The sequence below is a fragment of the Sciurus vulgaris genome (genome assembly GCF_902686455.1).
Source record: "Sciurus vulgaris genome assembly, chromosome: 5".
Lineage (NCBI taxonomy): Eukaryota > Metazoa > Chordata > Mammalia > Rodentia > Sciuridae > Sciurus > Sciurus vulgaris.
In genome coordinates this window covers 175,938,737-175,960,197 of record NC_136465.1, presented here as the reverse complement: position 1 = coordinate 175,960,197, position 21,461 = coordinate 175,938,737, and the positions used below count along the sequence as shown (strand labels likewise).

The 21,461-nt window shown below is 53.5% G+C and overlaps 1 protein-coding gene across 6 annotated transcripts in view; it reads left to right on the top strand.

The window, feature by feature from the left end:
• EFCAB6 (EF-hand calcium binding domain 6) overlaps window positions 1–21,461 on the top strand; it is a 224,912-nt gene that overhangs the window by 52,244 nt on the left and 151,207 nt on the right. For 5 of the 6 annotated variants that reach the window (XM_079143290.1, XM_079143288.1, XM_079143286.1 and 2 more), the window contains 2 exons: window positions 14,718–14,854; window positions 18,301–18,413. In XM_079143290.1, coding sequence (XP_078999416.1) covers window positions 14,718–14,854; window positions 18,301–18,413 — 250 coding nt within the window. Of the gene's footprint in view, window positions 1–11,421; window positions 11,576–14,717; window positions 14,855–18,300; window positions 18,414–21,461 lie in introns of those variants that run through there. The other variant, XM_079143291.1, reaches the window with a different exon arrangement.

The following is a 21,461-nucleotide window of genomic DNA, read 5'->3' as shown; positions in this document are numbered from 1 at the left end:
GTCACCCAGGGACTGCCACCATTCCAACTGAGACATGCAGATTCTTCAGTGTCAATTTTTTCCCAATGTGCTATTTTTTCGTTTAAAAATAAGGAGGACTGGGGTTATAGCTCAGTGGTAGAGCTCTTGCCTGGCACGTGTGAGGCACTGGGTTCGATTCTCAGCACTACATATAAATAGAGGTCCATTGACAACTAAAAAAAAATTAAATTAAATAACAACAAACAACCAAGGGAAGCTCCTCCTCGTGTCTCACAGCCAGATGTGCCCCATGCTACACCGGTCACTGGCAGTGGAACTGGTTGCTGCGAGCGGCCTGGACCCACCCTGGTTGTCCTCCGGTGTGGTGCTGGGTTCCCTCGTGGGAAGCACATGGCCACCAAGGAAGGTGGGTGTCTGAACAAGTGGAAAATGGGGGGTTTTGTTGGAAAGGAGAAGAGGGTGAGGGTGAAAGGGTTGGGACAGCCACCAGCAGCATCTGAGTCAGCCAGCCAGTGCCCGCTAGGCCACTGAAACTTCGTCCTTTGGACACCGTGGAAGTCTTTGGACTCTGCCAACTCTAGTAATAATGGCAGCCAGCACGGATTGAACACTTGCTGGTTCTTCAAAGGGCTTTGCTGTATTAAATCACTGAATTCCCAAAGGAAGCCCACAAGGCTGGTGCCGTAGCACCCCACGTTGGCACAGGGGAACTGAAAAGAGGCAAGAGTGTGGCCAAGGCACACAGCTGGCAGGTGGAGAAGCTGCGTCCAGCCTGGCAGCCTGGCTCCGGCATCCTTGCCTGAGACGCCAGGCCACCAGGCCTGTTGAGGGAAGACTTTGAGGCCGACTGTGCACCCAGCATGTGTGTCAGCCTGTCATGCTCACGGGCAGACCCTCCCCATCTCAGAGAGCAGGCCATCCCCTCACCATCGCCCGTGAGTGGGAGGAGTTGTTTGTTCCAGCCACAGGGTCATGTCCGTGTCCAGGGAGCCTCGGCCTCAGTGAGTGCCTGGGAGCTTCTGACTTTCACTGGCATCCTGCCCTGCACTGCTCTCTCCTTGTCTCCTATGCACCTGTCTGCCCTGCGGGGCCCCAGCTCCATCCTGGGGTGGTGGCCAGTGCAGCTCCTCAGACTTTGCTTGTTCACATCCCCGAGGTGAGGAATCTGCCAGGGAACAAAGGGACCAAGCTCCAGCGTGTTGCCAGGCTGACGGCGTTCTGTCATCCAACAACTCCCACACGTGAGGAAGGTGGAGGTGAAGGAAGGGAGCCCATCCTGCCTGGGGGTGCTGATGGCAGGCCTTGCACAGGGACTTCTGAGAAAGGGAGCGTGCCACTCACGAGGACACTGCATTTACGAAGGTCCCGTCCCCTGCCGAACACAGAACACCGTTCTCAACTGAAGACTGGACTTCAGGAATGCACAATTAGTTAAAGAAGTATAAAAAATATCAGTCCCCCAGGCCATTGGCTCTTACAGTGTGTCATAGGTCTGGGAACTCAAAAGGAAGGAGGCTGGAAGGCTTGAGTGTCCGGGTGGGGAACTTCTGGTCCCCCCAGCCAGCTGGGACTAGCAAGTCTGCCAGGCACTGAGTGCTCCCACACAGGCTTCGTGGGATTGCCCTGGTGAGTCCCATAGATGCAGCCTTAGTCATGTCAGCAGCAGTTAGTGAATCATTATAGGCGCTAAGCTGCTTGCTTGGTCTGTAATAGTCTTATGGAGAAGAGACAGAAGTGACGTGTGGATTCATTGTCCTAGAGAGGTGGCTTTCCTTTCAAAAAAGAAATCTAAAAAATTACTGATCAGGGAACAGAGACATGGCTGTTAGACTCACACCCTTTCTTAAGCATATCTCAGCATCGCCGGGCCGCATTCATAAGGGATTCTGGAATGCGCCATCTGCCGGGTAACAAGGCCGCCAGACTCAGCCGCCTCCAGACTTGGTTAACTGGAGTTTCGTCAGCTCTGCATGGGTGCACTCGGTATGACTTACCTGTTGCAGCAGGTATTTGGACACATCTCCCTCTCAACTGAAGAAAATGTTAGCGTATCACAGAGCTGTTGGGACAGATTGGATCTGAGGCACTTCTTCCTCCCCGCACAAAAGCCCATCAATCATACCCAGGATGGTGATTAATAATGTCACAGCTTTTCTCCGTGCATCTCTGTGCAGCTAAATGAAGAGTAGCGCTTACATTTTGATCTAGAGAATCTCACATCACAAAACAATCAGTTGCTATTTTACAAAAAAAATTATGTTGAAAATAGTTCTATCTTAGAACATATTTTTGGTTGCTCTATTATTAATTTACTAAAGCCTTCATGAGGAAACTAAAGCAGAGATCCTGTTATAGAGTTTGTAGCTATTTCAGACCTAAGTTTATCTTTTTTCTTTTTAAATAATGTATCCCTGCATATGGCAGATTAATAGCACAGTCCCGAGACTGTGGGTAAGCGTCTGAAACAGCAGCATCAGAGTGCAGCCTGCGCATGCGTCTGAGACCAGCACTGCGTGACCCTGTAAGTGGGTATCCCCTGAGACGCCTGCTTCTCTGTGAAATTGGGAAGCAGCATCGCAGGTTCCCCAGAACCACTGGGACCTGTGCGAGAATAAAGAGAAAATGAGTTCATCACGGTGGCGGGCCACAGAAGTGACCTGAGATGAGGAGGAGTTTGACTTGGTGAAAGGGCGTGCGTCCTCATGTGGAGAGTTAAATGACAGCCTATAGCCCCAGGCAGGCCAGTGTCCTGGGGGCGAGGCGTAGCTGCTGCTCGTCCTCCTGCCCCACCCCGGAGTCTCCCAGGGGAGGAAGGCTGCCCTGGCTGCCTCCCACGCACCATGGCTCAAGCAGAACCCAGAGACCAACGCACCATGTCCATCTGCACGTCCTGTCTCTGCATCCTAAACAGGACCCAGAACCCCACCATTTCCACCCACACTGCCACCGTGACAGCCTAAGCCACTGCCCTCTCTGGGGGTGCTTTCTCAGTCCCTCCTCACCTGGGTCTCCTGTCCCCTCTCGAGCCCCTTACATCCTGTATTCCATGTGAGAGCAGGGTTGTCTGTTCACAACAGGACAGCTGTCCTCAGGCCCTCGGGGACCATTCCCGTGGCTTTGGTTGCACATGGAGAAGCTTCGGGCGAGCATCCGGCTGGTGGCGCCCTGCCTGGGACAGCTCTCAGACAGACGATTTTTGACTTCCCTTCTGTCACTGCATATATTCCTTAATTCTTTGAGCATTCTGAGACTTGTTTACTTGTTTACGAGTGGGATATGTTTCCTGGAAGGGGGTGCCTTCTCTGTCTAGCTCAGTGCTGTCACTTTTGTACCTTGTACACAAACGTGTTAGATGAATAGTCTGGTAGGACAGTTCCTCTCACTCGGAACGGGCAGGAACAGCTTGATGAGAAGGGTGGATGGGAGCTCATATCTGGACTGTGGCTGGGGTTTCCATCTGTTGAGAATGGCGTAGGGGAAGAGATGCTGGGTCGCTCGTAGGGTTACAACGTGGCACGAGAGAGGGCCGTGCAGGTGGGGCCTTGGAAGGTGGCGGGGCACGGGGAAGAGACAAGTCCCACAACTATTCTGAACTATTCTGAAGAGACTTGATGCTTTTCAGAAGATTAGGACAGATGGCATGTAAGGGAGATGAAGGTGTTGGGAGGCTTCACGTAATCCTGTGGCCAGGGCAGGGAGGAGGACACATCGAAGGTCTCCATATGCCACCCACTGAGCAAGGAGGTATTTGGGGATTGCCATGAGTGGCGTAATGAGGCATCATCAGAGTTGGGGCACCTGCTTTTGGGCCTCTGAAGTGGCTGGTCACCCTCCTACTCTCATCATCAGCCTGCTTTAGCTGAGCACTGCTAGTGTGGGTGACACAGGGAGGCTGACCCGTGTCCTCCAGAAACTTGAAGTCAATGTGGGACACAGGCGCGTGCAGTGTATTACAGTGGGTTAAAATTTGGCTTATTGGTTGGCATATCACCTTGGTCAGCGTGAAGCTCTGGTGTTGGTCAGTTGAATGACATGGACAGTAAATGCAGGGCACAAGAGGAGGCCCCCTAGCGGGCGCTGTGGGGTATGGTGGGTTCCAGCCTGGCCTGGGTGAAGGTGAGGTCCACGCGATTTGCACTTACTAGGGCTCCTAGGGGCTCATCGAGTACACAAGCCAGAAGGCAAGGAGGCACGGGCAGGTGCAGGGCATCAGCAGCTCCTGCTTTCCGGGAGGAAAAGTATCTGTGGGCTGAAGGAGAGGACAGAGGCACCTGAGCTCGGAGTGCCTGAAGGAACTTGGAATCTTCCTCCCCAAACCTGTGCCGTATTCTGCCTTCCTGGTCCCAGCCATTCAGGTCCCCACACTAGAAAGGGGACTCCGCTTTGACTCCTCTCCCCCCACATCCAGTTAATCCCCAGGGATTTGCTCATCTTCCCGTTGCTGTTCTAACTCTTTGAGGCTCTCTGAATGTGGCACCATGAGGACTCAGGGGAAGCCACTGTGAGAAATGGAACATTCCAGAGCCTTTCCATACATTGTTTAGTGCTTGTCAACATCCAGAGGAACTCACACTTGGAAGAAAGCCACTCTGGGAAGAGCTGGAGGAGGTAGATGACAGGCCCTGTCCCTCTCTATTTTTAATATGATTCTGATCTAGTTCTCATGTTAGGTGGCCTGTGACCTACTCGGATCTTGGTGACGTGCCATAGTAACATGGTGGCACCCCCATTGGCCCAGTTTTAGAGACACTTTACTTCCCTGGGGCAGTCCTTCTGAACTTGTTGGCTTTCTCAAAGCACCTTCTCCCATGATGTTCAAACAAAGAGCAGGGTGCCCATGACCTTCTCAATGTGTGCCTCCTGCTTGGGGGCTCTCCCCAGAGTGAACTGGGGCTGGGTCTTGGGGCTCCAGCACTCCTCACCTGTGCCTGGGGCACAGCTGGCCTCCTGGGAATGTGGGCTGGCTGAGAAAGCGGGGAGGCAGGAAAGTTTCTTTCATACCTGGCCGCCTTTTCGAGTCCTTGGCATGTAGACTGGGGGCTTCTTTACAGCTGTTACAAGTTCAGTGGTAGTCTTTGAAGCTATATGTTGCAAGTTGGCATTTTAAAAATGAAAATCAAACGTCGGGGAAGGTTTGCATGGACTGTGGAGTGCATAGCAGCAGCTGTCCCTCGTTGCCCCGTCATCGCAACTATGACTTCTGGGCTTCTTCTGTTGTTTTCTTTCCTGCTCCCTTTTCTCCATTTCCATACACCTCATTTGGGTGTCTTTTCATGTAAGCTTGTTCAGTTTCTGGTGGAGACAGGGTATGCATATGTTCAGTGAATAAATGCACAGCCCTTGGCCTGTCGGGGTGAGCACCAGAGCAGGGAGGTGTGTGCCAGGGAGCGGAGCCTTTGTTAAAGGTGAGCAATGCCCGGCCACCACACTTCCGCATGTCGCCGCATTGAAAGTCTGTGTTTATGAGGTTCTGAATGTGGTCTAATTTTTTCCTATCTGGTTTGGCTCATCTCTACCAGCTGGTAAATAGGAAATGTTCACGGTAGGAAGCCAATACTCTGCAGAGTGTAAACAGATGGAATCGATATAAAGTGACAAGTTAGACTGTGCTATTGAGAATACCGAGCCAACGCTAAGAACATAGCAGTCGAGCTACTTATTTCGTTCCAGTTCATTTAGTCCTGAATAGTGCTTCATATCTGCACAGCTGTGTTGTTCTTTTATTCCCCCTTTCTTTCTTCTGGGTTGATAATGACAATTTCAAAGAAAAACTTTAATTAAAGATTTTATACAAAATAGCCAAAAGTAGAATAATAAGGAAAATGAGCATTGATGTGTTTATTGTAAGAGAAATCCTTTTTCATGTTTTCATTTAAAATTTTTACTTCTTAAATTTAAAATGAATTTTGTGGTGGTGACAGAAAGGTGCCAGACTGACAGCCGTGGCTGCGCCCCTCTTCCTCTCCTGGGGCCCCTCCCCCAGGGCACAGTCTGCAGGCCGAGGCTGGGGTGCTGCTCCTGCTTCTGTTAGAAACCCATCAGGGGAAGGGTCCAGAGAGGAAGTGAGCAGACAGCTACTGGGCGGCGCCAGGGAGGGCAAGAGGGCACGTAGCGGGCGTGCTGTGGGTTGTGCTCTCCCGCCTGGGCTGCGCTCCAGCAGGGCCAGGTCTCCAGAGGGGGTTCTGCTGGCGGGTGAGAATCAGGCTCACTGGGAAGAAGCACTGGGCCTCTTCTTCCCCCTTTGAAGTCTGGGTGGGCCCGTTTCTCTGGGCTCACAGCTTTCCTTCCTGTCGCTCCAAGTGCTATAAACAAAATTTTAGACAAAGAACCTAGAGTAATAACATGCACTGTAGGCAGTTTATTGACCATCTGAGCCCAGTGGGGACCGGTGTGAAGCAGCGTGATCTTCCTCCCCACACTGCTCACTCCTCTCGTCCCTTAGGGGTGACGGCTCAGGCAGGTCTAGGGCTTGCTGGTCGTGTGTGGGTGGAGGCTAGCCTGGTGCAAGCAAGCCAACTCGAAACCTGGATCTCAGTGAGCTCTGCGTCCTAGGCTCTGGAGCCCCTGTGCTAGGGCTCCATGCCTTCTCTCCTCTGCTGCCTCTTTGTCCCCAGATCTGGGGCCTGTGAGGAGGTGGGTAGAGACCTTGCCTTCCCTCCCACGGCTGGTGGCAGCACGTGGAGGCCGCTGTCTCCAGGACACACAGAGCATTGTGGGGACTGCGTTGGGGGCCTCTGAACTCTGGCTTCCTGATGAGAAGGGTGGGCTCCAACTTAGCCCTCTCTGGGTCTTCTTAGCTCCCACAGCAGCTGGCCTGCCTCATGTGCTTGCTGCCAAGGTCCTCTTGCAACCCTTGGGAGCAGGAAAACTCAGGTTTCTACCTCTCTTGGTGTCTTTGTAATTCATGGAAGGTTCTCGTGTCTTGCCCTTGCCAGCAGCAGGGGTTGAAACTACTCTCGTTGGCCCGCTCGCTCTGCTGTCTGTCAGATTCCTGCTCCTCCCCCATCCAGGTGCAGAGCAGGTCACTGAGTCCACTGGGAAATGAGAGACTTACCTGACCTTCTTGCAGGTACCTATCCTGCCTGTACAAGGATTTTCTTGATTTACCTCAGCTTCTTCCCTCTGAGTGCTATGATCACCCCATCTGTCATCCACCCACCCACCCATCCATCCACCTGCCTACACACTGCCTATGGAAGTGTACCTGATTGGGTCCCCTGCTCATGTCCATGGGTACTTTATTGGGGGACCCTCTTTGTTCTCTCTCTGGACCTGCCCCTAACTTCCTCCTTTGTCATCTTGCCCTGACTGCCTGTGCAGTTCTAAATCTCTCTTGGTGTTCACCTATCTACCTGCCCATTCATCTGCCCATCATCCATTCATCTATCCATCCATCCACCATCCATCCATCCATCCATCCATCCATCCATCCATCCATCTCTAATCAGTCCCTCCATCCATCCATCCATCCATCCATCCATCCTCTATCAATCTGTCCCTCCATCCATTCATCCATCCATCCTTCATCCATCTGTTCATCCATCCATCCATCCATCCATCCTCTATCAATCCATCCTTCCATCCATTCAACCATCCATCCTTCTTCTCCTCAACAAAAGGCCCTGTTCTTGGCCCTGACACCTGCCTAATTGAAGACCTTCCTCCCTCTCTGGCTTCTGTTACTTCAGGCTGGGCAGAGGGGCAGTGGGGGCAGGAGAGATGGGGTTGGGTCCAGTGGTGCCGGTTAAGCCACTTACTGTTCCCCGACATAGGCGTGTTGTTATTTGGAACTGTCCAGCTGTTGACCCAGTTTTCATTCCCATTTCACAGATGAGGAGACTGCCATTTCGTGGACTCATGCTGCTTTCCCAAGCTTACCTGCATAATAGGGTGGAGCTGGGCTTCAAGAGCCTCATTTAGAGCTTTCAACCAGTCACTGCCCGGTGTGGGTCTCTGGTGGAGAGAAGGAGGGGGAGCAGGGATTGGACTGGAGTCGCCTGAGGGAGGCTTCAGCCAGTGCGTTTTCGTGTGCTTTACAGGGAAGGCCTGACCTGGGGCGGGGATCTGTGTCCCATGCCCAGCTTCAGTCTTCAAGGACAGGCGGCCAGCGCTTCCTGTGGTAGCAGTTGTGATTCTGTCTTCATCCGAGTCTTTTCAGAACATTTTAGATCTGGCTCCTATCGCCTTTTAGAGGGGCGTTTGCTTGGTTTACTTCACGTCTGTGTGAAACAGGCCTTCGCTTCTTTGCTTTAAGGGTCAGCTAACTCTTAAACCTCAGAACCTTGAAGCCTCTCTCCACTGTGCTGGGCCTGGCTCTCCTGACTGAAGAACCTGCTGGTTCAGGTCTGTCCTGGGTCTGGTCCCTTCTCTACACTGCTGCCTCATCCCTCATTCCCCAGCCCCAGAGCCTCTTCTCCGATCATGGTTCTGAGACTGGAGAGGGTCAGATGCTGTAGGGCTCCCGGGGCTGTGGTGAGGGCTTGGTGGGGAACGTGGGGTCGGGTTATGGGCAGGATCAGGTGGCACAGCGGGGGAATCAGGGAGGACAGTGTGCAGTTGGGGACAGGGCCAGGCAGCACACACTCCGGGCCCAGAGCTTACGGGATCCAGAGGGTAGGACTGCTGGGCGGGGTGGGGATGGAAAGGCAGCTGGTGGGACACTGCAGCGGCTTCTTCAGAGAGCCTCGGGCCTGTTTCCTGGCTTCTACACATTTAATTTAATGTCATAACTAGTTATTGTTTGAGGGTTCTTTTTGGATCCTTAGCATTTTTCCTTGTGTTTGTGCACAGAGATTTCCCTGAAATGTATCCACGCAGATACCAGTGATGGGGGACGATCTGATAGTAAACCTGCCCTCAAGGGCCAGGAGGGTATGTCCAGCCATCTCACTCTGCCCTTGTAAGGGAAAGTGGCCAGACAATATTTAAGTGAGTGGGCGTGGCTGTGTGCCAATGAAATCTATTTACTGATACCGAAACCTGAAATTCTCATAACTTTCATGTCATGATATGCTATCCTTTTGGTTTCTTCCAACCATTTAAAAATGTTAGCCGTTCTTGGTGTGCAGGCGCATGAAGTCAGGCGTGGGCTGTTGTCTACCGCACTGGGTGAGGACGCCTAGGTTGCCACAGTGCTGCCAGGCGCCGGCATCGGCCTCTCGGGCTGCCCTCTGGGCAGTCACAAGGGCGAGACCGAATTTTCTTCTGAGACACATGCTTGGAAGAAAGGAGAAACAGCAGCCCTTCTCTTTGTCAGCCCCGCAGTGTCCCTGGGATGGTTCGGAAGTGAGGTGTCCCTGAGGGCCTGTTGTGCAGGAATGTTCAGAGGTGGAGCCCTGGGGTGGTGAGAGCTGCAGCCTGGCCGGCCCACTCTACTTGGAATGCACCGCCTGGGCGGTCGCTGTGGGCGGGGCCATGGGGCTAGAGGAGGCGGGTCCCTGGGGGCAGGCGGTGTAAATATCAAAAGCAAGTTAGGTATGTCCAAGGTGCAGGCGCCGCGTAAACACGCCATTCCAGAAGGGAGGAATAGGGGCATCGGAAGAAGGCAGGGCCGGAACGAGACTGAGACCCAGCAGGACAAGCAGGTCCTGTAATCTGTGTGCAGCTTCTAGGACACGCGGCTGCGAGATGTGCTCTCCAGAGGTCTTGGGCAGCCGCGACCCTGTGCCTTGAGGACTGCCGCAGGCGGCCTCTCTCAGACTTCTCAGGCTGGCTCTCCACAGCCGCAGCTTGTCTAGGTAGATGTTCGTGTTACTGGCATCTTCTGATTCCTGGGGTCTCACTGTTTCCTGCCTCGCCCTCTCAGGAGTTCTGAAATGGTTCTCTTCCCTGCGGCTCCTAGCTTCCTTTCTCTCTCTGCTTCTGGCTCCCGTGAGCTGAGCGGCACTCCTCTGCCACGCCCTTCCCCACGACATTCTGCCTTGCCTGGACCCAAGGGATGGAGTTGGCCCCCATGGGCTGAACCTCTGAAATCGTGAACCCAAAATGAACTTTTCCTCTCTAAGTTTTTCTGTTCAGCCATGAAAAACAAACACAGTCCCCTGTCCAGTGGGTTTGGCCTGTGGGCACTCCTCCCCAAAGTTGGCAGACGGAAGGTTGAGAGGGGAAAGACGGGAGGAGCAGCCAGCAGGGAGTGGGCAGCCCCCCAGCCCTGCCCCGGGAAGGGGGCTGGTTGCCAAGGTGTCAAGGTCAAGCAGGGAACCAATGGCCAGATGGAAGGGTAATTAGGAAAGCCAGAAGAGAAGGTACCAAGTCCTGTCCCACAGTGGCCAGTGGCAGCACCAGGGAAGGGCAGTCCAGGCAGCAGATAGAGGGTGTCTATCCACCCAGAAGTCCTTATGGCAGCTACTCTGTCCAGTTAATTCTAAGCCTAAGGGTAGAGCAGCGAACAGGCCCAAGGTCCGCGCAGAGTGTGTCTCAGTGTAGGAAGAAAAACAATGGATAAGAAACGTGTGTGAAACGGTCCCGGTGCAGATGCGTGCCGAGGAGAGAGAAGACCTGGCCAAAAGGGGTGAAGGTGTGCTTTGGCCTCTGTGAGCAGGTGGCCTGTGACTGAGACCTGGGTGGGGCAGTAGGGCTGGGCTGGAGGAGATCAGCAGCGCAGAGTGAGGTGGAGCATGCTTGGTGTACGAGGGGACGAATTTGGGAACCTTGCAGGAGCAGGTGAGGAGGAGAGAGTGAGGCTCAGATCACCCAGGCTGTTCTCAGTGCCCGAGAAGAGCCCTGTGCACCTAGAGTTCCGAGGAGTTCAGCGTGGCTGGAGCCCAGGGATGGTGCGGGCCAAGGCCACTTTCTCCTGTCCCCCCATGCGTGGGCCCGCCCTGCCCGCCTTGGCCCTCGCTCTCCCGCCTCTGGTGAGCCTCGCCATCTGCAGCCCCACTCATCCCGTCGTGCCAACCATCAGTCTGACGAATGATAAGGAATTGGAGACGTACCGCTGGTGGGCTGCGCGCAGTGCCAGGTCTGCTTCTCAGCGCTCCACGCTGGAGACCATCTGGGCTGCTTTGGGGCTTTAAATAAGTGTATCGCCTCCTGTCCTCCTCCCTTCTCCCAGAAGAGGCACAGGGGGTTTGGCAGTGGACTGTGAGCTCATATTTTTCTTTGGCAATGGGGGCAAGTGCTCCCTGTGGCCGGGGCATCTCTTAGGCCAAGCAGTGGGGGAGAGGGGCCACGCCGGGGTGGCCCTCTGCCCTTCGCAGCCCAGCTTGATATACAGGCTGTGCCAGCCGCAGTGCTTGGGTTGTGGGAAGCGGCAGAGTGATGTGTGGGGAATTCCGATGGGACTTTCTGCATGATGGACAGTCCCTTGGTGATGGCATGACTGCCATCATTGTCCCGCCACACTGACGGTGGGCATTCTTTCCCATGGGTCGGTCATGTGTGCAGACCCCCGTTCTGGGGAGGCGTCCTCAGCATGTGGCTTTTCTTCCAAGCAGGCGGGAAGGAGGCAGATTCGTCCACTCAGCCCAGCAGTCATTTCTGGAGCGTTCACCGTGTTGACCCTGCCCTTGACCCCGGGGCTCCAAGGAGGGACAAACTTTGCTCTTCTGGAACCAATGTTGGCAGGGGGGAGATGAACACTGCAGACAGACAGGTGTCACATCCTGCCAGGGCCTGAATGAAGGGAGGGCAGGAGCCAGTGGCCATGAGGGAGGTGCTCCAGGAAGAGGGGAAGAGAGCACCTTTGGGGAGAGCGAGGCTGGCGGAGCCAGCACTCAGGAGGAGCAGCAGAGCCTGGTGTGGCAGGGGCTGAGGCCAGGGAGAGGCTGTGGAGCCAGCTGCAGGGCCTGCCGGTGGTGGGAAACCGCCTTTGAGCAGGTGGGAGCCCAGGAGGGCTTTGAGCAGAGGAGGGCAGAGGCAGGCTGACACGCAGACAGGATGGCCCTGGGGCTGTGCAGGTGGGATGGGGTAGGACTCTGGGAACGTTCTGAAGGAAGTGCTGGCGGGCTCTCCGGAAAGCCTGGGTGGACGTGGGCAAAAAGGAGCAAAGAGGAGTGGAGTCGCCGCTGGTTAGAGCGGACGCGGTGGGGGAGCTGCCTGCGTCTGAGGAGCCTGAGGTGGGTCTCAAGGCCAGGTCTGCTCTGACCTGGCCTCAGGCAGGAGGCCAGGGCTGGAGGCAGAGGTGGGTGTCACCAGTTGGTGACTGAAGCCACAGGAGGGATCACAGGAAGTGAGTGTGGTCAGAGAAGCAGAGCTCTGAGAGGATGGAGCGGGGCTCCAGGACGGGGGTGGGGTGGGAGGAGGGGGCAGGGAGGGGACAAGGAGGATCCAGAGGCCAGGAGCTAAGTTGGAAAAGTGCTTCCAGAGGAGGAGCAAGCAGCTGTGTCATACTTGGAGGTGGGGACAGCAGGAGGCAGTCTGAGAGTGGCCGCTGGTCCAGACATCTTTCTATCCCACAAAACATGTTTCTGTGGATGGAGGGGATAGAAGCGATCCGAGTGATTTTAAGAGACAGGGGACTCATCCTGTCCCCTGGGGCAGCTCCTGTCAGGATTCTCCAACGGCATGGGGCTGGCAGGGAGGGAGGCTCTATTCTGGGACTGTGCGGGTGCTGGGGGTGACCTGAGGTGGGGGCAGGGGTGCAGGAGACTTTCTCGCAGGGCTACAGGCACAGGGATGTGTGTATCCTGTTGTCTCTGGGACCAGGACAAGGGGCTCAGCATGTGGCGTGGAGCAGGCAGTCACAGACATAGTAGAACCTGGTCTTCTCGTGGCGTCCGTTTTCTCCATAAAGCAAGAAACAGGCCAGTCAGTGGAGAGGAAGAGGCGAGGCGGGATGAGAAGGTGGGGTGTTAGGACAGCAAGAGAGGAAGGTGTGTGGGGGTGCTCAGTGTGGGCCCTGCCTCGGGCCAGCTGCGTCGACAGTGTGTGGACTGCAGTGGTAGAGGGTTGTCACCGCACCCTGACCTGGCAGGGTCTGTGGTCTGCATCTAGGGAGCCAGGGAAGTGCTTGGTGGGTGGCACATCTCTCCCTCCAGCCGCATCGCCATCTGGACAGGGCTCAGAAGGGCAGTGGCTGGGTTCACTCGGGGTTAGGATCCTGAGAAGGTGGATGGGGGTAGGAGGGGTGAGCATGATGAGGACAGGATCGGGTGGCCTGGTGGGGTCAGGTGGATGGGCTGTGGACACTCAGGGCAAGCTGGAGAGGAGAGGGCGGTGGCCAGGCCTGGGTGCCATCTTGCAGAATGGAGGAGCTAGGTGAGGAGATGAGGGGCTGAGAGACGCCTGTCAGCTGTTCCTCCTCATGAATGCAGAAAGTGTGAGGGGTGCAGAGCAACAGTGCCAGGGCCAACACTGCCTGGGCACAAGGGGGACCCAAGGTCCCCAAGGGAGTAGAACAAGGAGGGGCGCAGTCAGGCCTGCAGACCAGGCTTCCTCTGTTCCGGCTGGCTCGTGGTTCCTCGTGTTTGAAGGGGATGGCGCCATTCCTGGAGGGGCTGCAAGAGGGGCTCCCTCGCCGGCAGGTTCAGTAAGTCTGAATAGCAGGGAGCATTCAGAGGAAGCCTGGGGAGGGATGGGCTGCCAGCGAGAAGGGAGCAAGCCCACTGGCCTGATGGCGTCCCCAAACTCCTCCTTGAGGGCCACAGGTTGGACCCGGGGGGTGTGGAATCAGACCCCTCGGGTCAGTCTACCTCTCCTCACTACGACCTGCCCTACAGGGCACTCCACACCCACCCGCCCCTGCAGGGGGTCCCTAGGTGCGGCATGGACTGTCCCCCGCTGCCCCTCCTGCAGGAAGGCTCCAGGCACGCCTGCTGGGAGTGTGTTCTCTGAAGGCCCACAGCCCCTCGCTGGCTTTTGCTATTTGGCCCTTCTTCCCACGGTCCCCTTTTGGTGACTGTGTGTTCCCACGTCCATTTCCCTGGCAGGACAGTGTGGTAAAAGGATAAACTTGAGTTTGAAGCCAGAATCATGCTGGCCCACCTGTGTGGTGGGTACTTCATGAAGCCTCCCTGAACCTCGGTTTCCCTATTTACAAATGGGCCGTAATGCAGGGGGCCTGGTTCAGTGGTAGAGCGCAGGCCTAGCATGAGCAAGGCCCTGGTTTGGACCCCAGCATTGCCAAAGATAAATAAGCAAAATAGGTCAAGTTTAAAAAACAGGGACGTGGTGGTTCCCCACATGCGCTGGCAGGGTTGGCCAGAGAGCTCTAGCTGGCTCCGGTGCTTGGGTGGAGGCTCCTCTTTGAACAGAGGTGGCTCCTGCTCTGCCGCCAGATGCCTGGCATGGTCACGTGCCCAGTGCTTACCATGTGCCGGATTGGGGGATGGGCTCCATAAAACTTTTCTGTAATGTCTTTAAAAATTTCAGAGGCGTTGAACTATACAGTTTTATTTTCTAGGTCCTAGTAAAAATAGTTTGCATATGGCTGGGAAAAATTAAAAATCATACGAGTCCAGCTATGCCAGAACATAGTTTGGAAGCATCAATTAACAAAAAAGATTTTTCCTGCGGCCTTAAAAGAGAATGAATTGTGTATGAGACTTACTGCTTTACATCAGAAAGTTTTTTTTAAAACTAAGACCATTTACTGAGAAAATTGCCTTGAAAACATTCAATAAATGCAAAGTGTTCTTTTTTTCCATAGACATGTCATTTTGCAGTGCCTACCACTGTGAATCTTTGAAAACATTTTATTTTACAAGGAGTATTAAAAATCGTTCACATTTTTTATTGCCATTTTGGTTTTTAACACTGGCTCTTTTGACTTTTCTCAAATCACTTTTCGTACATAGGTTTTTAGGAACATGAAAACCATTATCAAAGCCTTTGAGCTCCTTGATGTTAACAAGACCGGGCTGGTTCAGCCACAGGAGCTGAGGCGGGTTCTGGAGACCTTCTGCTTGAAGATGACGGACGAGGAATACAAAAGGTGAGGCCGGGCAGCGGAGGTGACTGCAGAACCCGCAGCAGCTTCACGCCGCCCCTTCTCTTTGGCTTTTTCTTGCGGCTTCCGGGAGCTCCCCGCAGATCCCCGCAGATGCTCGAGAGGAGACCTGCTGGTTCATTCCTCCAGCACCCCGGGGGCGGGGCCTGCGGGTGGGAGGGGCCATGGGCCACTCCTTCGCCAGCCGCCTCCTGCCTCCTGTCCCCAGGGGGCGCCACACCCTCCCACACACTGCGCAGCACGGGTAGGTTCCACTCCAAGTCCCGAGTCAGGAGGAGAACCAGCAGCTGCTCCAGATGGCTCTCCTCCCGATGTCATGGCAGGACCATCGCTGTCCTTCCAGGATGGCGGCCCCAGGGCGGGTTGAGGCAGGGAGTGGGGATAACTCCTGGCTGTGCAGCACGTGTGTGCGCGCGCTTGAGCCTCTGGTGGATCCTAGGTCCTTCAGAAGCCAGGGCCACTGTGCTGGTGGAGGTCGGCCTGGCCTGGCTTCTCTGAGAGCGCCCCTGGGAGGGCATCCCCCTCTCACGCCCCTAGGAGTTGCCCTTAGCCTCTGTTCCCTGTGGTTCCAGCTCCCACGGTCCAAAAGTGACAAATGGAAAATTCCAGAAATAATTCCTACATTTGAAATAATGCCATTTCATGTGTCCTGTTTCATCATCATTTGTTGGTGATCCCTTATGGTGCCTGGACCTTAGGCTTTATCATAAGTCATCGACAGAGGAGAGACACGTGGTCTCAGGCGCCTGATCCTCCAGGCCATCTGCGAAAGGACGGAGCATACTCTCTCTCCTGAAGACTGAGATGCAAGCTGCGATTAAAGGGGCCACTGTCTCTCTAGAGGAGCCTCACAAACACAGGGCTGCTGCCAGACTGCAGGAGTCTGCCCCAGTGCCGGGCAGAGCTAGGGCATTGCCCTGGGCACAGATGCAAGGAGGCTTTAGAAAAATGGGTCTTTCCCACCCCGTGAATGCTTTTTTTCTTTTTTCCTCTTTCTAACCCACCTCATATTATAAAAGACATAATAGATGTTTTAATTTTTACATCCTTTCCGACTGGGAAAGTGCCCAGAATAAGATCCAAACAAAACAAATTAAATAATTTTGTGCGTGCAATTATAGAACAGAACAGCGCTCTTCTAAAACAGGCAATCAAAAAACAAAGCAGTGTTTTATTTGACAATAAACCTTGTGTTTGGCACTGCAGTCTCCAACCTAGTAAATCTATAAAAAATGTTACTGTCTGTTTCCCCATCTCTTAAGTATTGAATAATAAAGAACTCTACAAATTTTTATTTGAGATTTTTTTAAGCCTCAAAAACAATGCTGTTTTCACGATAAGGCTTAAGAAACTTCACATAATAGCCCAAGACACATGGAGACTAAAAGGAGCCCGTTCTTCAATTGCTTTAATGCTCGCCTTATTGAAGCTCAACAATGTACTTCTTCCTCAAGACGCGCTTCCTCGAGACACTGCTTCCGTATTAACTTTGCCTTTTTAATTTTGGAGCAGGAAACAACACATTCTTGAATCCTTTTATCTATCTGCTTTCTTTTGAAGATCTGTGTCAGGCGCTCGCGTGGTAGGGACGGCCATGGCTTTGAAGTGTGACACACGTGTGGTCAGCCTGTGCTTTCTGTTCCCTTGTTCAAGGACCCTGGGATGCTCCTGGGCCCCTGGAACTCAGTTTTCTCTTATGGAAGTGGGTCCAAGAAGCTCATCTGCCAAGGTGGGGACGAAGGTGCTTTGCAGCGTGCGTGGAGTGCAGGATCCGCCTGCACACAGCAGGTGCTTGCCTCGCAGGGACCATGCCATAAGTGTACAGACTTAACGGACGGCTCCTTTTAGCTGCAGAATCCCATCCAGCCCGTGTGAAGCAAGAGGCTAGAGATGAACCACCCACCCAGCTTTGCACCTACCAGGACTCTCTCAGAACCCACCAGGCTTTGGTTTTCCTTGCCCATCTCGCTCCATGCTGTCCTTCCCTGCCTTCCAGGCAAGAGCATCTGAGTCTGTGTAAAGAGAGGAACCATCACTGAAGGTCAGCTGCTGCTGGAGACCGTGAGCTCATGGCACTTCGCACCCAGCTGGAGAGCCTATGGGCTGATCGGGGCTGTCCTCCTCAACCTGCCGCTCCATCTGGCCAGCACCCTGGCCTGTGGGTCTCAGGAGTGGTTCCGTCTTCCATGCTTTCTTTTTGTGAAGAGCTTTGGGGATGCTGCTTCTTGAGGGGGCTGAGGCTCCACGGGGAGGGCTTGTGTGCAGGGCCCGTTACCCCGGGTTCCGTGTCCTCCGTGACTCAGGCAGATACCGGGAGTGCGCAGGCCCGTGGTTAGCCAGGTCAGGTTCCTCCTGGAGCAAAGACCAGTTCCCAGCAGCATGCTGCTTTCACAGCCTGGCAGGCGGGCCGCAAGCTTCTCGCCCAGGTCCATGTTTCCTGGACCAGCACAGGGCAGGACTCGAAGGAGCCCGCCGGGTGCCACCTGGTTCGAGAGCTCACAGCCTGTTTCCGAAAGATGGAGGCTGAGGAGGAAAGACGGGCCGTTGAGGGAGTTCCTGTGTTAACTCTGGCAGCCGCCCTCCCTCAAGATAGGTTTCCTTATTAGAACAACAGCAAGCTCCCTCAGTGGGAAAGAGGCCGTCGCCGAAGGGGCGCACCGCGCTGCTCTGAAATCGGGAAAACGGAAAAGTGACAGATATTTTAAGTAATGATTACTAAATTTTTAGAAAGCAGCATGAAATTAGATAATTATGGAAACTAACACATGGAGATAATATAATCAAACATTTCAAAACTGTCAATTTTTTAGAAATGTAATAACTCAGAAATTATCTAGAAAAATATCAGATTTAAATAGAAAGTCCATTTTCAAAAATCCAGACATGCCACTTCTCTCTGCATTTCAGGGGTAGACACTGATTTATATGTTTTAAAATTCTCTTGCCACGTGTAAACACCGTAGAGTGCTTCAGGAAAAGCTGGCCTCCCTCTGCCACTCTGCTCTGAAACCTCATGTTGCCCGTGGGCCTCAGTTTCTGTCGTTGACGTGATCCGCTCCTGCGCCCCGCCCAGCCCTAGGTTCCCTGGTTATGGAACATTGTGCGGACTGGCTCGCGGCCCAGATCCCTTTGCCTCCACTTCTGCCGGAGGTGGTATCTGTTCCAGCAGTCCAGGCGGGGCCCCACGCTTCACCCGGCCCAGGACATCCTGTCCCTCTCGAATCTCTGTGCATCCAGGCCCAGCCTGAGGAAGCGGTGGTCAAAGGTCTGACAGTGTCACCTCCCAGGCCTTCTTTTTAATCCCAGTTGTAGCTAGAAACAGACTTTAAAATTACTGCCCACCCAGTGAAAAGGAACCCTTAGGAACAAACTTCCTTCATTTCAGATTTGCTGTCAGAATGTCTGATTTCTAAAGAACGTTTGTATTTCAGGTTTTCAAAGCACTACAACATTAATAAAGATTCTGCCGTGGATTACAATGTTTTTTTGAAGAACCTTGGCCTAAATAATGACTTGAACCTTCGACATTTTATGGGACATCAAGGTAAGGATTTTTAGAGTCTACAGCTAGGATTTCAGTGTGCTTTGGCGTGGTAGTTACTTTCCGGTGGCTCAAATATGGAAAATGCGTAATCTGTAAAGATAGCCGTGCTGTCGTGTTTACGAGAATAGCACGAGAGCCTAACTGTAGGAAGGTGCAGCGAAGAGTTACGATGACGTGGGAATGTACGTGGCCTCCACACGGGTTGGAAAACGTCCCCACGCTCACAGATGGCCTTTAAGCGGTGTGCCTCCGAGTGGTATCAGCTCTTCTTTCTGCTGCCTTTGTATTTTCAAAAGTTTTTGTTTCTATTACAAACACATATTCCTTTACTGGGAAAGTCTCAGTACAGAAGGGCGGAGTTGAGCAACTTAGTTACAGCCAGGTGGGTTCCCGTCCCCGCCTGCCTCGAGCACCTGCTTTCTAGCCCGTTGCTGCAGAGCCTTTGAGGATACGACACTTCCCTCCCTGGCTGCTGGGCATTTTGCTGGACTTCTGGTTTTGTCCCACTGATTTCTTGCCTCAGGGGCTGGTCACCTGTGACAGCTTGTTGGTCACCCCTGTCTGCCTTCAGCCTAGTTCCTTTCAGCAGATGCTCCCTGAGGCCTCCTGTGACCCTCAGATCTGTCTCACCAACAGGCAGGAAGGAGCGCCTCCCGTGTCAGCCTGTGCGCTAGCCCAGCGCGCCTGGCGCCCACATGGTCTCATATCATCTCTTTTCATATTCCTGCGGCCCTGTGAGGCCGGGACCAGTGCAGACAGGTTGAAATTGCCACCAAACCCGTCTGCTCCCCAAAATGCCCCCATCAACCTTCTCCTGGCATCTCCCAGGCCTGTGTGTCGGTGGGTGGGAGGATGGGAGAAAGAGCTCCATATGCAGATATGGGGTCGGGTAGGTGTTGTTTTATGTAAGAATTTATCTCTCACTTTAGGGGATCAGAGGAGTTGGAAATTGCAATGAAACTCAAGGAGATGGTGAACAGTATTTACATGGTGGCACGTGCCGTAATCTTATCGGATTACGGTGGCTCGGGAGGCTGAGGCAGGAGGATCGCAAGTCAAGGCCAGCCTCAGCAACTTAGACCCTGCCTTAAAATAAAATAGAAAGGGCTGGGATGTGGCTCAGGGGTTGAGCACTTGCCTAACAGGTGAGGCCCTGATTCCACCCCCAGTGCCTTGATACATATACACACACACACACACACAGGTTATACTTTTCCGGTTCAGAATGCCAGGCAGGGACTGGTCTGTGGCCTGTTGGGACTGAGTGGCTGAGAAGAAGTCCGAGGCCTGTGCTCCCCCTAGCTGATGACTGGCTGTCTCTGCCGGCTGCCCAAACAATTTCTTGTCCCCAAACCTCAGCAGCATGGCCAGGGAGTGTCTCAGTGCCTGCCCTCTGCGTGACTTTTCTAGAACAGAGGATGTGTTCAGTTTGTAAAGTTAATTTTTTCCTTCATTTTGAGTTTTTTTGAACTTTTATTTTTTTCGCAATATGTCTTTGGGTGAATCTTCATTTTTCAGACTTTGGCCTTCAGGGCGACAGGTTGTCCCTGTGCTGGACCGTCTGCTGCTCGTGTCTCCCAGCGCCTCCTCTCCTACAGCCACTGCGGTTACTTAGGTCTTCATCTCTGCCTGTGATGGATGTCCACCGGCGTCTCTCCTGCCCCTTGCTATTTCTGGTGCCCTTGCCAGTTCTGTGGTGTTTCCTTGGGTCACCACAGTGCTCCCCACCTCTTTTGAACTCTTATTTTACTGAATTTGTGATCATAGTAAGATGTTCTGTATTTTTATCTATTTTTTTGTTGTTGTTGTTGGGGGGGAGTACTAGGGATTTAACCCACTGGTGCTACTCTATCACTGAGCCACATCCCCAGCCTTTTTTTGGTTTTGATTTTGAGACAGGGTCTCGCTGAGTTGCTTAGTCTTGCTGAGTTGCTGAGGCTGGCTTTGAGCCCACGATCCTCCTGCCTCAACCTCCTGAGCCACTGGGATTACAGGCATGCAGCATTGTGCCTGGCTTGTATTTTTCATCTTTACTTACATTTCTTCCACGGTGGGGTCTCTCCTTCTGTATATTATGTCCCTCCACTTGTTTCTCTATCCAGCCCCTGCCTTTTTTTTCCTAGTGAGTTTGAATTAATTTCAAAGAGTTTGGGTGAATGAAGCATTTTCTGTCTGCATTACTTCTGTTGACGGCCTTCCTTCACTATTAAATGTCTTTTCGGGATTGTTCTGGGTTTAGAGTATGCATCTTCAATTAACCAGATCCACCGTTGGGTGCTGTGGGGATCTGGGGCGCGAGGACTTCCCACAGCCCCTTCCCCGTCCTGCCCTCCGGTTCCTCGCTTGCTGCCACCTGGGCCGTGCTCTCACACAGCCACACACAGTGCCCAGCGTGGCTTCCTGGTTCCCCAGAGGCCTTCTGCCTGCATTCGTCAGGAGTGTATATTCTCAGACATCATTACTTTGAAATTCTAATGACAACATGTGGCTTGGTGTATCGACAGTTTTCTTAAATGTAGGTCGCAGTCTCCTGTCCTGAACCCTGGAGTTTCCCTGAATGTGCCAAGATCGCCTTGCAGAGACATGGATTCTTCAGGGGTCCTATGCAGACTTAACTTCTGCCTGACAGCCAGCCTCAAGCCCCAGTGTCCCCTGGGGGGTTGATGCCTACAGGGTGTTGCTGACTTCCCATAGCTGGGAGCTCAGTGTCTGCCTGCCTGTCCATCTTCAGAGGTGGCAGAGACCTGTTTGTCCACAGACGTTGGAGGCCTGCTGGTCTCTCTTCAACGGGGGGTTTCCTTCCCTCCCCCCCGGTGGCCTGGTGGCTTGGTAGCCTGAGCTGTTTTCTGATTCCGAAAGCCTACAGACCTCAGGGTTTAAATCCCGTTCTGTTTCCAGCTGGGGCTGCCCTCAGGAGCCAAACCAAGTGACACTTGCTGCCCTTGATTCCATCTTCCCAATGTAACCTCAGCTGGCGTTCATCCTGGGGCCCGCGGGCGGTTTTGTTTACACCTTACCGAGAATTTATCATTATTGTCTGCCCGAGCG